This window comes from Kwoniella bestiolae, chromosome 1, assembly GCF_000512585.2.
Source record: "Kwoniella bestiolae CBS 10118 chromosome 1, complete sequence".
Lineage (NCBI taxonomy): Eukaryota > Fungi > Basidiomycota > Tremellomycetes > Tremellales > Cryptococcaceae > Kwoniella > Kwoniella bestiolae.
Window position 1 is genome coordinate 5,439,158 of NC_089241.1, and position 15,094 is coordinate 5,454,251.

Genomic DNA, 15,094 nt, shown 5'->3' on the forward strand with positions numbered 1-15,094 from the left:
AAGTTAGGCACAGGTGAAAGACTCTGCTGTTCTGGCGAGCCTTTAAAAACCATCCCCCGCGCGCGCCTGTATCAGCCAATGTTATTCCTTTTCGCTCTCATGTTGATGTTTTCTTCAACATTTCTCTCCATTTATCTATTATATCAATACCATACAAGGGTACATCCCGCTTCAAATCGCCCTCTATAGGGCTATAGACCTACAAACTACCATATCCGCGAAGAAAGCGAGCGATAGGCGCCAAGATGGACCCAGAAGTATCGGTATATACCCTGTCTTTCTCCTCGACTGTGATTTCGATTGTTTATGCTAATTCCGCCCAATATTGTAGTCATTCCAACTTCGAAATGCATTGCACGAGGTGATACAGCTACGCCAAGCAGAAATAGAGTGAGCTTGTCTAGTTGAGGCCTCGACTTGAAGGTGGATGTACTAATGCATCAACTGCAAATAGCGAAATAACACCTAAACATGCCGACTCGCTGAAAGAACTGTACTTGATGCTTGAGCCAAGGCGGAAAGGGCCAGATGACTTTCCGCCGATAGGAGAAGAAGATGCTTTGGATGAAAGTAAAGTTGAGAAAGGGTTCGACGAATGGAGGAAGCGATATCAGCTCGGAGAAGGGTGCGTATCGTTCTTGGGTATGATTAATGAGCGGGAAGAGATTGTAGCTAAATGACCTTGCAGATCGAGTATATCGAGCTTGACCTTGCCTTCATTACCGCCCATATCGCCTCCTGCAACATCGACGGTGTTCCCAGATGAAATACCTGCGACTCAGCAAACGGCAACGTCAACTTCTACCGAATCGCTCCAATCGCCCCCGGGCGTAGAGGTTGAGTCCAGGCCAATTGCACCCATAAAATCACCCAAAGCTTCAAAACCTTTCGTACCCCTACTGACATCTCCCTCACCTCCTCCGGAAGCAAGCGGTTCTATGACAGGTGTAACGATGGACCAGATACAGCCTCGACCTCGCCTAGCGCCAACCACCTCATTCGCTCCTCCTCCTAAGATGGAAGTACCCGAATGGGTCCCAGTCGACAACTATCATCCAGCTGACCTACCAGGAACATCACCCAAAATCTTGATGCCATTAGAAACGGATTATACCTCGCAATTGCCCAAACTACCTCCGCTTCCTCCCCAACCACGACAACCAGCCAAGAAGAGGGCAAAGTTGAACGATCAAGTAGATCTATACAAGCTTCAAGCGTCATACACCTTGAACCCACTGAGTGGATCATTGACGAAATCTAGTAAATGTGTGTTAACGAATGACTGGAAGATTGCGCTCAACGAGATGAGGCATGTCAGAGCGATGGAGAGAATCGAAATTAGGAAGAATGAGAATCGGTGGAGCTTGAGACAACCTAAGAAATTACGAACTATAGCTGTACCAAAATCGCATTGGGATTTCTTGCTGGAAGAGATGGAATGGATGAGAGTTGATTTTAATGAGGAGAGGAAATGGAAGAGGATACAGGCTAGAGAATTCGCTTATCAGGTTGTGGAGTGGCATTTGTCAAGTGAGGAAGAGAAGGAGAAGTTGATGGTGGGCAATAGAGGCTGGGGAAAATCGAAGGATCAAGCAATACCTGGACATCCAGGAAGTCGATCACAGGTTGATGGGGATGGAACACAGGAGCAGGGTTGTACGGATGGTCAGACGGAATTGCCCAGTGCTTCAGCGGAGGACGATGATGTGGAGATGTTGATTGGTAGAGAGGAAGATTTACCCGCTGAAGAAGGTGTTGCTGGTGCGGAAGTGCTGGATAGTATAGACGAGATGAAGGAGGTGAAGAAAGAGAATGAAGATGTGGAGATGGGCGATGACGCTGATGCGGATGGAGAGGAAGATGCAGATGGTGAACCTGATGATGGTGGCACGGCGGATGCAGATGGAGAGGAGGAAGATGCAGAAGGTGAAGAAGACGCAGAAGGTGAGGCGGAAGATGTAGGGGAGGATGTGGTTGGGCTTGACGGTGAGTGAATGTATCTCTTTCGGCTGAAATCTGCAGCTAATGGATATATCTCAGACATCGATAACGCAGATGAGAGCGATCGGGATGCCTCGGAAGTGCGGCGTGATACGGTGTTACCAAATGGATTAGTCATTAACAAACGATTCGCAAATGTTGAAGAACTTGTCGCTGCTCGAAAACCCCTGTTGGACTTGTCTTTCACATCTGCCACCGTCGATCTTGACTCTCTACCTCAACTCACTACTGCTTCTACGAATACCGAAGATGCTGCTGAACCTCAAACACCTCCTTCGCTCGTCGACTTGTTCCCTGATTTGGTGGTATATCAAGGTCCCGCTCCTTCGACTGAAGATAAACCCGCACGCCGTCTCGATGAAGGTCAGACGACGGGATCTCGTTTAGCACACACATCGCGGATAATGGACATACGACCGATTCTCGTCTCCACCTTACAACCTGCCAAAAACGCTGCTGATGGTACATGGGACATTCATGAGGGTCCATACTTCGAAGATCCCAAAGGCTCGACAGATGTCAGTGCGACTGTGGTAGCTGCTACTTCCAGTGTATTCTACGGGCGAGGTATAAGGCCTTTAGACTCGATGCGACCGCCCGAACCACCCAAACCACCTGGTCAACATCTCCGTGCTCAGATAGTATGGACTCCAGAGGAGGACGAGCATCTTCTCAAGCTCGTCGCGACATATCCATTCCATTGGCAGCTCATAGCTGATTCTTTCAACACGGAGAAAGTCAACATACCTACAGAGAAGCGATCAGCATATGATTGCTGGGATAGATGGTATCATACCTATAGCGATGGTAAAGACAAGATCAAGAAAGCCGAATTACAACCACAAGCGTCCGCTTCTGTCGCCCCTACTCCTAGTGCTAATCCCACCACAGCAGCGACTCCTGCTGCTGCACCTCCTTCTGGCACGACCACTCCTGCTCCCATCCCACCTACTTCTGCTGCCCCACCTTCGACCGCAGCGTCCAGTCGTCCGGGGAACCAAACTCCTCAGTCTGCTGCTCCAGCGCAACAAACTCCCGTTACTGGTATTTCGGTACCTTCTCTTCCGACTCCCACTGCTCAAGCTCCGGGTACTGCTGGTACAGAGACACCGCTGCCTGAAGGAGCTCCGCCTCCCCCTGGGATGTCAAAACGGGACAGACAGGCTGCCAAGCCGAAATATGAGGGTACGAAGAGCTCGATTAGGCATCAAGCTATTTACGATGCTGCCAAGAGAATGAACAGGAGAAGAGAGGCGAATAGGACCAAGACGGGGGGTAAGTAGCTATTACCACTCCACATAACGAGTCAATGGGTACTAATCGGCTTGATCTGTATAATAGTCAAAGATCAACCGAAGAAGATCATCAACGTACATGAATCGCATGCTAGCTACCTGATGTCGTCCATCTCTACACCTTGGGAATTGGTGGAAACGAAGTATCAACGAGATGTTCAGGCCATGCAGCAACGTCAACAACGAGCCATGCAAGAACAGCAGCGACAATTGGCCATGAGACAACAATTGATGCAGCAGCAACAGCAAGCCGCTCAACAAGCTCAGCAAGCCCAACAGCAACAAGCTGCTCAGGGTCAACCTCAACAACCGCAACAGTCTGTTCCTCAGCCTGGCCAACCCCAACCTCAAGGCCAGCAACCTATACAGCCCACTCCTCAGCCTCAGAATCAACAGCCGCAAATGCGTCCTCCACCCAACGCACCTATCCGCATGGGACCTAATGGACAGCCTATGCCCAACATGGCACCTAGCCAACAACAACTGCTCAATGCGGTCGTAGCTGCCAACGCAGTGAACAGGCAGAATGTGAATGGTGTACCTGGACAAGGTAACGTTCGACCCAATGCTCAACAACAACCGCAGCAAGGTCAACAAAATCATTCACCCCAGGTACAACAGCAAATGCAACTTCTCCAAGCACAGCAGATAGCAGCCCAGCAAGCGCAGTTACGTGCCGCCCAACAAGCTCAACTTCAAGCCCAAGCTCAAGCTCAGGGAAGGATGAGCGGTTCACCATACAATCAGCAGGGCACACCGTTACCCAACGGAGATCCCTCCATGACCTCTTCTCCAGCTATGAACCAGGCCTCCCCTCAGCAACGCGTACCATCTGGTCAGAACGTCCCTCAACACCTCAGAGTAGCCAGTGCGGGAAGTCAGGGATCGCCTCAGATGTCTAGTCCCGTCCCTGGACCAATGCCACAGCAGGGAGTACAGACCCCGCAGATCAATAATGCGGCGATGCAGCAGATCATAGCGCAGTTGGCGGCGAATGGACAACAGGCCAATCCTGAACAAATCAGAGCGTTGATGATGAGAAATGTGAGTTTGCCTCTTTCATATCAGCTGATTCCGATAGGGATAAGGTGTTGACGATCGTATGAATTGGTGAACTAGGCTCAGATGCAAGCTGCCGCACAAGCTCAAGCTCAGGTCGCCGCTGCTCAAGGACAGGGTCAAGGTAATCCTGGAACACCTCAAATGGGTATGCAAGGAGTAGTGAGTATTGGGATCCAGCTTTCGTATGTGCCAGCAATTGCAAAGGTTCGAAGCTGATAGGAATTGATTGTACAGCAACATTTCGCCCGATCACCTAGTATCCAGAATAACCAGATCCAAGCTAGGAATAGTCCTAAACCCAATCAGAATCAACAACAACAGAATCAAGGATAGGTTGCTGTAGGACTTGAGCGGGGATATGGATAGTTTTGATATGTTTCGAATTGGGTTTGGTTTTACGAGGGGACGAATGGCAGAGGAGTATCATATGATATGTTGTAATATGCATGAATCGACACGTTAATGAATGAACCGTGTTCTCCCCGTCCAACTGACCAGAATGCATTATTGATATCTATCCTTTCTCTGTGCGAAAAAGACGTTTATGGTTGAGCACTTTGCTGTTGCTCAAGTAACGGTTCGCTAATACTTCCAGTAGGTAATTCACCTCTAGCTTCTTTCTTCCATCTGCGTCGCCGGTACGTAAAAGTCAGCTATGACCACTTCTATAAAGGGAGAATTTGAGTGGGATAGCTCACCTTCTTGATATTTGGGAATAACATGTCGGACAGATATGGTGTGTTAATTTGATGGAACCGCACGCCTCGCACAGCGAGAGATCTGCATTGTACATTGAAAGATCAGTACGACCTCTTGACTACCAGATGAAGATTCGTTCGTATCTCTATCTCCCCACGATACCTTTCAATGTAAAAGACTACTCACTAGTCCTATTTTTCAATCCCTTATTCGCACTCCTCATGCTCTTCCTACTATGCGAAGTCTTCTTCTTGGGGACACTGGCCCATACGATTGGTGGGATCAGCTCCAATATCGATTCGAGGGAGAAGGAAGGTAAGATTGATCTCCAGGATGAGGTCGGTACAGCTGATTCGATAGGGGCTACGAGTGATACTGGGAGAGCTGGGGATGAAGAGGACGAGGATGATGCGATACAGGGGAGGGACCAGGAAGGTCTGGCGGAGTTGAGGAGTGGTCGGAGGGAGATAAGCGAAGAGCGGGTGGTGAGGGGTAGGGAGGCCATGCTGTCTGATGGAGCTATGATGGTGGCTCTGGGTCGTATAATTATGTCAATGGGATTGTGGACGAACGAGAAGAGCGAATGAAGCAGTTTCCGAAATCATGAGATTCATGCATATGCATTCATGCCAAAAGTTAAGAAACAGCGCCAACGGGAATTCCCGACAGCTGATGCTACTGTACAGTCGTAATCCCGGAATGTGGCACCAATCCATTCACTAAATTCATCAGACCTAAAATCATTCTCGAATTAGGATCTTACAAAGGGGGAAGAAAGCTGTGAATGCGAGCTACGTGTTTCCCAAATACTTTGCTTCGTATCTCCTTTGACTGGCATCTCCGTCTTTGGGAAGTCAGAAGCAAGTACTTGGAGGGCGATGCAGAGAATGCATCCCCACTCGCGTGGAACGAGCTGACGTGACATCATAAGAAGTGTTCGACCGATGTTGTCGGAAATCCTTTGAGTGCATCCTGATTCGATTGATCCCATCATGACGATATGTCGAGCGGGATCATCAGCTGCTGTGCTCACTAAATTCAGGAATTGTCGACGATGTGACCGGCAGGCTGATAAAGAGTGTTTTTGTTGATCTACTGTACTAACCTGTGGGGGATGACAAACGTTGCTGCCACGATAGTGAATTTGGTCCGAGTAAGGTGAATCAAACAAAATGACGCTGACGTAAGCTCACATGAACATGACGGACGATGAATTCAGCTTGTAAGGAATGGAAGTCAGATGCGGCCTGGGCTCGATGCATGAGCATTATCGTGACGAATCAAACATGACCATTATCAAATCAGTCCGCATAGTAATCATCATCTCATCAGTACGACGTAATGGCTTAGTTTGTTTCAGAACAAACGTTTCTCCACCAGGTACCTCATTCGTTGTATGGACATTATGGATGCGACTCTGTGGTCCTTTGTGATTCAGTAGCCTTGTATGGTACAAAGATCGACAGCTCGGACCTGCGGCCTCGAGAAATCGGGCCTCGAGCGATGCCAACGGATCGATAGCTGATGTCACTGGGCCGTGAAGTATTGTGAAGTTGGTCCAGTCGTACGAGGTCGGTGTACCTTAAGGAGCATTGCAGGTCCTTTTGCGGCAGGTCGCCTTGCAACGTCATTTCTCGACCACGAACACTGAAGAAGAAACAACTATCCCGGTCAGGGAACCTTCGGTCGAATCCTTCTTCCGATCGGACGAAGGTTTGCACAATCACGGTGTCCTTTCCCCACGGCTGTGCTCCGTATGAGACGACCACCATGTCATCTTTTCCTGGTGTTCTTTCCGCATAAGAAAAGTGCCCAAACACATTCCGAACCACAGGTTTTGTTTCGTCGTAAGCGTGTCTGTATCGGTGAATTCCCTCATCTCGGAAGTATAGGTAATCGCCTTGAACCATCACGTCGAAAGGATCTTCTTCCTGGGTCGACATACCTTCTACGATGATGTCAACAAATATATAAAAAGAGGAAGTAGGATACAGTACTATCGTATCAGAAGAACTCGATAAAAGACTAAGATCTGTAATATCAAGGGGAAGACCTGTCTGTCAGTGGGTGGCAATGAGGGAGATCAAAAGTTGAAATGGAGGGGGATACCCACCCTTTATATACACCTTGGAGCTAACACCCATTGCCACTGAAGTTTGAAGTTGATTTGGGACTGTGCGGACGAGACAACTAACTTGCTTAGAGAATCGTTGAGGCGGTGTTCCAGTGGGCCTTCCATGGGACACACCTTTGATCGAGCGAATCGCTTTACTAAGGCCACCTGTATCAATCAGTTGGGCCAAATGGGTTGGAACTTTTCCTTTATGCGATGTGCGTTCAACTATCTCTGCATAAGTATTGAGTCGTACAAAACGAGTTGTGACAAGGACCAAGCGGCTTCTGATTGTCTGCTGGACCGCATACGACGAGGTCAGGAGGATGTCGACTGGTGGCTTTCCGGGCTTGAAGGATGTCGTCTCATCTTGATGATGTTCCCGCTGCTGTGGTTCAGTGCAAGTGTTTTATCCTATAGTTTGATTGCCATGCTGTGTGAAGAGGGGAAGTTTCATGTTATGCAACAGTGGCACGCGCGTCCTATCTTCACGGGTTGAATAATTCGGATCTATGTGTAAATCACATCAACGAATGACGTTCAATTTCCATGTAATTATCAAGGTGTTCGGTGTTGGGAGTGGGCCAGTCGAGCAGTGCAATCCCACAATATAACCGATCGGCCTCTCCATACTGTCTGTACATAACCTCAAAATGCGGTCGTTCAGCGGTCGTGACATCCGGATGCCTTTGTACGGATTGGATTGAAGGCAAATACTGACCGTCAAGTCTCACCAGACCGGTGTGCATCCTTTTGGTTTGAATCGCAAAGTAAGCAAGAGTTTCTGAGGAATTCTGGGTAGCTCATAAATAGCAATGACATGTCGCTTGCGCTCACATGAGATATGAGAAGACTGATTATCTATGTTGCTTAAGTATGTCTGACGAGAATCATAAGCGTTTGTCAAGTCGTCTGCATTGCTGTCCTCATTCTTACCCGAGGATTGAAGGCGTTCCTTGCGAGGCATCAATGCAAAGCACTCACGACAGCTGACGTGAGATCGTGGGGTTGCATACACGTAAGTCCCCTGTCCTCTGCCAGGATCTCTGACCTGTCGTCCTGGATGTAATCTTAGTATATACACTCATGGGTACATGCATGAGCGGTTGATATAATCAACAATCAATATGTGTAAAGGCGCAAAAAATCGGTCAAAAATACCAGCAGTACTATCATCTCCCCTTGTTTGATTCAAAGAAGTATTGGTCTACTGATGTACGTTGTGAGGGTTTGAGCACTCATTTGTCTTTACTGAGCTCATCTTCCTTAGCGCAAGGTACGTAGAACAGAATCTGTTCCTTTGCAGCCGGCCCACTGAAGTACTATGCAAAGCCGATACTTCCTTCGGGAAGTTCAATCCACGAGTGTTCAATCGTCGGATAATGGGGCCGAACTGGGATTTTGAAGTGAGATTATGGAGTGTGAAGAGTGTAAGGATCGAGAAGAGCAATCAGTGAAGAACGCGGCATTGTAGTTCTGTGTTTACTGGCCGTTCTCATCTACCTTACATTTTCTGCACAGCAATTGCACAGCCTTCCTTGACTTGCCTTCCAAGATGTTTCTTACAGAGAAAACAGATGGTCAGAAGCTGCAACATGGAAGGCGCCACAGTCCGTGTACGTGTCTCTTGACAGTTCATATGATCAATGGCAAGGATGTTGAGTGATAATCATCATCTGCATTGTAGAGCATGTCAGTCTATGCTGGTTCAAATGTATCCTTTTAGCTACCCACACAATGAAAGGAGAAACGTTTCAGAGCCCTGAGCAGATGTACAGTATGTTAAGTCATCGCCTATCGTTAGTGATGCAGGTCATGATGAGCTGACGGGAGAAAGTATCATCATGCAAATTAACACAAATCACAGGTCACCACTCTTGAGATCAATTGATTGATTCAGATTCACAAAGTACTGGTGTGTACATCATCATCAGCAGTCGCCAACACTCGACTCATCAGTCATACCGTACTACATTGACTTGCTGTCCTCACACACCAATAGCTAGTCACAGAAATACGTGACCAACCTTACCAAGTCTTATCATACAACGGACGCTGTTCTTCTTTGGGAGGGGTATATTCTTTGATAGTCCCATCTGGGTTGAAAATAAACTTTCCACTGGGTGTATGGATACTTCCGCCCGACTTCCAGTCAATAGGATCGTCTCCGGTGGTCGATCCGTGAGATGCTCGGGACCATCGGGTTGGGGAAGGTGTAAAGGATAATTGGTATGAGGTGGTGGTAGACCTGTATTGACCAACAAGCCTATCGTCAGCCTTCTCAGAATGTGAAACCTTTGGGCTTGATCCGACTTGCCTGGTTGACATTTTGTGAGATGCACCCGTTTCTTTCCTTTGTCGTGTACACGAGCTAGGAGTCAAGCTTAATCTGGTTTATAAGCAGTCTAGTATGAATACTTTTTGGTCGAGATAGAATACTTTGATGTTTGAACACGTCGAAATGGGAGAACGGCCCATCCCAGCGATTTGTGACCCTTTTATATCTTATCCTAGACCTTGACTTTCGCTTGATAACTGGGACCCGAAGTAGCCGGATATCCCAAGATTCGTAGATACGTCAGCTTAACCGAGTAGTTATGCGATACGATGATATCTGATAGTCCTCCTTTGAATATCAGTATACGACACGGGAATGCACTCCACAAAGTGAGGTGTAAGGCTTCTGAAAACGCTCACAAAGTGAAAGGCTAAGGGTCTGGCACATCCTTCTCGCATAAATACTGAATGAAAGGACGTGTTTGAATGATGATCACGAATGCGAGCTTGCTTAGTGAGTGAGACTAAAGCGTGATGAAATTGTGCGGAACAGCCGAAAGAAGATATTCTTTGAGCCAAGGAGCACTTCGTCTGGCTTTGCCTATATGAGATATCGCCAAGTCTGACATTCGATGTTAAGCCTTCTTTGAGCGATACCAACAAATCTATACGATCTCTTACTAGCTTGGTTATCGTATTGGATTTTGGTATGTGTCGAAGTCCCGATGGTCGCGGATATCGTCTTGACTGAGAGCAGGTAAGCAAGAGGAAGGATACGAAATCGCCAGTGGAGAAGAAGGCGAAAAGGTTGCGAGGAAGGAATGAGATGGTGAGGTAGGGTTAGTAGACCACTTTCATTCTTGAGTTACGAGCTATTGGATACATGTGATGCTAGATATATTCCTATTTATCTATTTTTCTACCTCTTCCGTGAGAATCGTTTTATAGTTGACCGGAATTGGCTTTTTGGAACATCTCCATTGCTTCCTATAAGGCGGTCCAACGAGGTCAGCTATGTTACTCAGGAGTGGCCAGATGCACTTGTACCACTTGAAAATCAATTTACCTTTGGATCTACACCGGCTTTCTGCAGCTCTGCCATCAACTGAGAACATGTTCACGTTTGTCAGCTGAGCTCGATCGTTATATAATTACCAAGATCGAGGAGAGTCAAGCTGAACGTACCGTCTGGGCAGCCGCCCTGAGATCACTGTCCATAGCCATCTTAGCCATCTGAGTCATCGAGGGTTGTTTGGTGGTATCGAAACCTGTCGGGACAACGAATATATCAGGACCGACTCGTACCTCCAGTCACATGTCGTAAAGGGGCGTAAACCCACCCTTCTGCTTCATCACCTCTCCCAGATCCATTATAGCTTTGATAGCTCCCTCATGATTCTTCACCTTATCCTGAAAAGCCTTGAAAGCTGGATCGGCGAATGGGTCTTTGGGAGTCTCGGAAGCGAGCACACGAGGTGAAGAAATTAAGAACCGACGGGCAGCTGGTGCCGGTCGGGTGAGGGTGGATTGGAGGGTGGTAGAGGCGAGTGATCGGACGGAGCGCATCTTGAAAGGATCGATGTGTTGTGCTGGGTGTGCTGGGTGGCTATAATATATTGATAGATATCTGCAGATTAATCAAGAAATCTGAAGACAGCTTTATGACGATGATGGATGATGGATGATGGATGATGGATGATGGGTACTCGAGATCTCGTCCGAAATCCGAGTGTATCGTGTCATGTCACGTGACTAAAACAGAACATTACGTAGCTCACTCTGCGCATTTGCCGCTAACTGAACGAATACATTTCTCATCTCAACTCCCTGTCAATCGATATCATATAACGCCAAAGTATCTCAGTACACAGAAGGAACCCAGTTCTGAAAACAGATCGAAGATGGCATCTCCCTGTACGCTCACACTGGATGACGGAACGCACTACGACCTCTCTCCACTCGGTTCGGCGAAAGCAGATTATGTAGCTCAAGTCGGCGAGACAAGTTATAATCTCAACATATGTAGAGGGGTAGTTGGGGAGCTACACGCCGTAGAAGATCCAGATACGGTGGGAGGATATGTCAGGAAGGATGATGGCGATTTCGTGCTGGGGTCAGTGGTTACAATTGATACAAGCTGCCTTTTATCGAGGGATTTCAGCTGATGATGTGATGTGCATACAGCCGAGTGCATACCAACCTGACGATGTCACCTATGACCAACGAACCCATGTATGTAATCACGGATGGATCGGCTTGTCCGCTCAACCCTGATGCGAAGGCTTCGACGGCTATTCGAGTGGGTCGACCGTACTGCTCCCAACTCTCATCTTGTTTCTTCCTCCTTTGTACTGCTTGCTGATATCCCTACTTCAATAGTTCATCTGTAGTCCATCAGACTTCAACGCCGGCAAGCCAGTCTTAGTCGCTACATTACCTCCTCAAGATCCATGTCATTTCTACTTTGAATGGAGATCCCACGTAGCATGTCCTACGAACCCTAAATCATCCTTGGAATCAGGCCACTACATAGCCTTCGGTGCGATGTGAGTTCCGACTCCCCTTATCAGCTGCCTGGTCCAGTGCGCAATCAAAGAGACAAAAGCTGATACTTGCCCATGTTTTATAGTCTGGCAATAGCGATCCTAACGTGGTTCGGTGGACATACACTATACAACAGATTCTACCTAGGTCGAAGGGGTGCCGCTCAATTCCCATTATTCCACATCCCCAAGATATCCTTACCTACCTTTAAATCTCAAAGTAACGGTGAATCTTCCACCGGACCAAAATGGGGATCGTGGAGACGACGCAGTCAAAGATCGGGAGGGGGATATACAAGTGTCAGGGCGGATGAGAATGACGAGGAAGAGGGCTTTGCGGGGAGGTTTAGTCTGGATGATGATGAGCTTGATGCTGATGCGGAGGATCTTACGGGCGTGAATGAGACGAATGCTTGGAGGAATCAAGGTGCCTCGATTGGGGCGAATGGAGATGGGGCAAATGGGAAGAAGAACGTGGGTGTGCATCAGGGTTTGGTGGATATTTAGACTAGAGGAGGTCTGTCAGTCAGTTGTATAGATATGATATGTATAGTGCTATACATTACGAGCATGGTGACTGGTATATTGACAGCACAAGTGCATTGCTCTGCATGTATACATAGACAAGCATTTATACATCCACATGGAATAGCTCCAGTATGGCTACCAGCCGTGAGAAAAGGTGCCACACTCCGGAGTTAAGTGGGTTGTATGTCATTCCCTATCATGTTATTGGTTCCGGGTCCAAGTGCCACTACCACCATCACTGCTGCTGCTGCCATCGACCACTCTGCTCACGATCTCGACTTTTGAATATCCTGCAACCTATCCTTGTTGTGTTTGTTATCGGTATACCAAAGCTGCACAGTCAGCCCATACAGCTCGATCCTATCATCTTCACTGTATTCATACCTCTCACCGATCAACAGCACTCAATTTAAAATGATCAGAAACTTACGACCGATCCTTCGAAATGCTCCTTCACCCTCATCTTCCAAAGCCGCTTTCCGGGGTATCTCATCCACCGCCCTCAGGTCGATGGCTTCTCCTGCGGTGGAACCTAGTCCTTTGAGGGCGCACTCAGTAGAAGAGTGAGTATCAGAATGATGTCTAGGGGGTCAAAATGGGCGAAATGGTGATACGGAGAGCGATCGGATCGGTTAAAGCTGATAGCTTGTGTCTTGATATAGGCTACACGGTATGTCAGCTGAAGAGATCTTGAAAGAGGGTTCATCGAGGAAAGATGCTCAGATGAGACATTTCACTGGTACGTTCAGTAACTCTCCTCGCACTTCGTCTCTGTTACCACAATTCTCCGTGAGGTGTGGCGATAGTACGTAAAGCTGATCGATCTGAAATACATAGTCAACTTCGGTCCTCAACATCCCGCTGCTCACGGTGTGCTTCGATTGATCCTCGAGTTGAACGGAGAGGTGGGTATAGGTCTTTGTCTTCCTCACTTATCCTCGTTTGGTGATTTACTCCAAGCTAATTTGACTGGGTTGGTAATTTATAGGAAATCCTTCGTGCCGATCCTCACATCGGTCTCTTACACAGAGGAACAGAAAAATTGATCGAATACAAGAACTATACCCAGGCTTTACCATATTTCGATCGATTAGATTATGTCTCCATGAGTGGGTATCTCTCTATCGTAATTACATGACAAGGACGCCTAGCTGAAATACATTCGGTGGTGATGTTATAGTGACGAATGAGTTGAGTTATACGCTCGCTGTTGAGAAGTTGTTGAATATCGAGGTTCCCGAGAGGGCTAAATGGATTAGAACGTTATTTGGGGAGATTACTAGGGTTTTGAACCACTTGATGGCTGTTTTGACGTGAGTTACTGGTCTCAGTCATCAACATCTCTTCCACATACACGTATAATACATATGATATCGATCTGCCTAAGAGTTCAGCCAGCTGATCGCTTCAATCGCACATAGCCACGCGATGGATGTCGGTGCCCTCACACCCTTCTTGTGGGGTTTCGAAGAGCGTGAAAAGTTGATGGAGTTCTACGAGCGAGTGTCCGGTGCACGAATGCACGCCGCCTACTTCCGACCTGGTGGTGTTGCCTTTGACCTGCCTCACGGGATGTTGGACGATATCTTCAAGTGGGCCACTCAGTTCTCAAGCAGGGTAGATGAGATTGAGGAAGTAGTCACTGGTAATCGAATCTGGAAGGGAAGGACCATCGGTATAGGAACGGTGACTGCTCAACAGGCTTTGGATTACTCGTTCTCGGGTGTTATGTTGAGAGGTTCGGGTGTACCTTGGGATATCCGGTGGGTCGTCTCGTTTCATGAAGATTTTGTCGAATACACCCTGTACTATTTTGCATCACTCATGCGGTGTAGAACTATCATATCCCGCTCAATCTTCATCATAGGACGAGCTCAGCTGACATTGTATTTCTTCCTTCCCATTCGCAGAAAAGTAGCGCCATACGACGCCTACGACAAAGTCGAGTTCGACGTCCCAGTAGGAAAGAACGGTGATTGTTACGACAGGTATCTCTGTAGAGTGCAGGAGTTCAGAGAATCTTTGAGAATCATCGATCAATGTTTGAACAAGATGCCCACCGGTGCCGTTAAAGTGGATGATCATAAGATTGTCCCACCACCTAGAGCAACCATGAAGGAGAGTATGGAAGCTTTGATTCATCATTTCAAGGTGGGTTTGTCGTCTATCGTTTATCTTCTAAGTCCATCATACACTGTACAACCTCATTTTCACAAGCTTTACACCTGATGTGCTGGGACGAACGAAGACTTGTGCTAAATACTCCTTTTATTCACCCACAGATCTACTCCGAAGGATACACCGTCCCCCCCGGAGAGACCTACTCCGCCATCGAAGCTCCAAAGGGTGAGATGGGTGTCTACCTCGTATCGGACGGTACCAACCGACCCTACAAGTGTAAGATCCGTGCGCCTGGATTCGCCCATTTACAAGGATCAGATTTCATGATGAGACATCAGTTCTTACCTGATGCGGTGGCTATTATCGGTACGATGGATTTGGTGTTTGGTGAGGTTGATCGATAATTATCGCAATAGTAGCAGGATAGATGGGAGAAGAGAAGGGTTGTACGTTAG

The 15,094-nt window shown here is 47.6% G+C and overlaps 6 protein-coding genes across 6 annotated transcripts; 3 read left to right on the forward strand and 3 right to left on the reverse strand.

The window, feature by feature from the left end:
* Positions 1 to 500: 500 nt before the first annotated feature.
* On the forward strand, positions 501 to 4,691 carry I302_102051 (uncharacterized protein; the record flags this gene model as incomplete). Its single annotated transcript, XM_019187432.1, has 6 exons — positions 501 to 625; positions 689 to 1,986; positions 2,041 to 3,276; positions 3,343 to 4,340; positions 4,416 to 4,517; positions 4,593 to 4,691. 6 exons carry the CDS (start codon positions 501 to 503, stop codon positions 4,689 to 4,691), a joined length of 3,858 nt encoding a protein of 1,285 aa, XP_019050310.1.
* A 209-nt stretch (positions 4,692 to 4,900) lies between these two features.
* On the reverse strand, positions 4,901 to 5,562 carry I302_102052 (mitochondrial 54S ribosomal protein bL32m; the record flags this gene model as incomplete). The annotated part of the gene is made up of 3 exons (XM_019187433.1): positions 4,901 to 4,985; positions 5,057 to 5,138; positions 5,244 to 5,562. 3 exons carry the CDS (start codon positions 5,560 to 5,562, stop codon positions 4,901 to 4,903), a joined length of 486 nt encoding a protein of 161 aa, XP_019050311.1.
* Positions 5,563 to 9,198: 3,636 nt separating this feature from the next.
* On the reverse strand, positions 9,199 to 9,498 carry I302_102053 (uncharacterized protein; the record flags this gene model as incomplete). The annotated part of the gene is made up of 1 exon (XM_019187434.1): positions 9,199 to 9,498. One exon carries the CDS (start codon positions 9,496 to 9,498, stop codon positions 9,199 to 9,201), a length of 300 nt encoding a protein of 99 aa, XP_019050312.1.
* An 891-nt stretch (positions 9,499 to 10,389) lies between these two features.
* On the reverse strand, positions 10,390 to 11,013 carry I302_102054 (uncharacterized protein; the record flags this gene model as incomplete). The annotated part of the gene is made up of 4 exons (XM_019187435.1): positions 10,390 to 10,434; positions 10,514 to 10,552; positions 10,633 to 10,715; positions 10,788 to 11,013. The coding sequence occupies 4 exons, from the start codon at positions 11,011 to 11,013 to the stop codon at positions 10,390 to 10,392; spliced, it is 393 nt and encodes a 130-aa protein (XP_019050313.1).
* A 335-nt stretch (positions 11,014 to 11,348) lies between these two features.
* I302_102055 (uncharacterized protein) lies at positions 11,349 to 12,497 on the forward strand (the record flags this gene model as incomplete). The annotated part of the gene is made up of 4 exons (XM_019187436.1): positions 11,349 to 11,560; positions 11,632 to 11,746; positions 11,827 to 11,993; positions 12,077 to 12,497. The coding sequence occupies 4 exons, from the start codon at positions 11,349 to 11,351 to the stop codon at positions 12,495 to 12,497; spliced, it is 915 nt and encodes a 304-aa protein (XP_019050314.1).
* Positions 12,498 to 12,932: 435 nt separating this feature from the next.
* Positions 12,933 to 15,043, forward strand: I302_102056 (NADH-ubiquinone oxidoreductase 49 kDa subunit; the record flags this gene model as incomplete). The annotated part of the gene is made up of 8 exons (XM_019187437.1): positions 12,933 to 13,081; positions 13,181 to 13,257; positions 13,356 to 13,423; positions 13,507 to 13,627; positions 13,699 to 13,831; positions 13,940 to 14,281; positions 14,429 to 14,669; positions 14,801 to 15,043. 8 exons carry the CDS (start codon positions 12,933 to 12,935, stop codon positions 15,041 to 15,043), a joined length of 1,374 nt encoding a protein of 457 aa, XP_019050315.1.
* Positions 15,044 to 15,094: the final 51 nt, after the last annotated feature.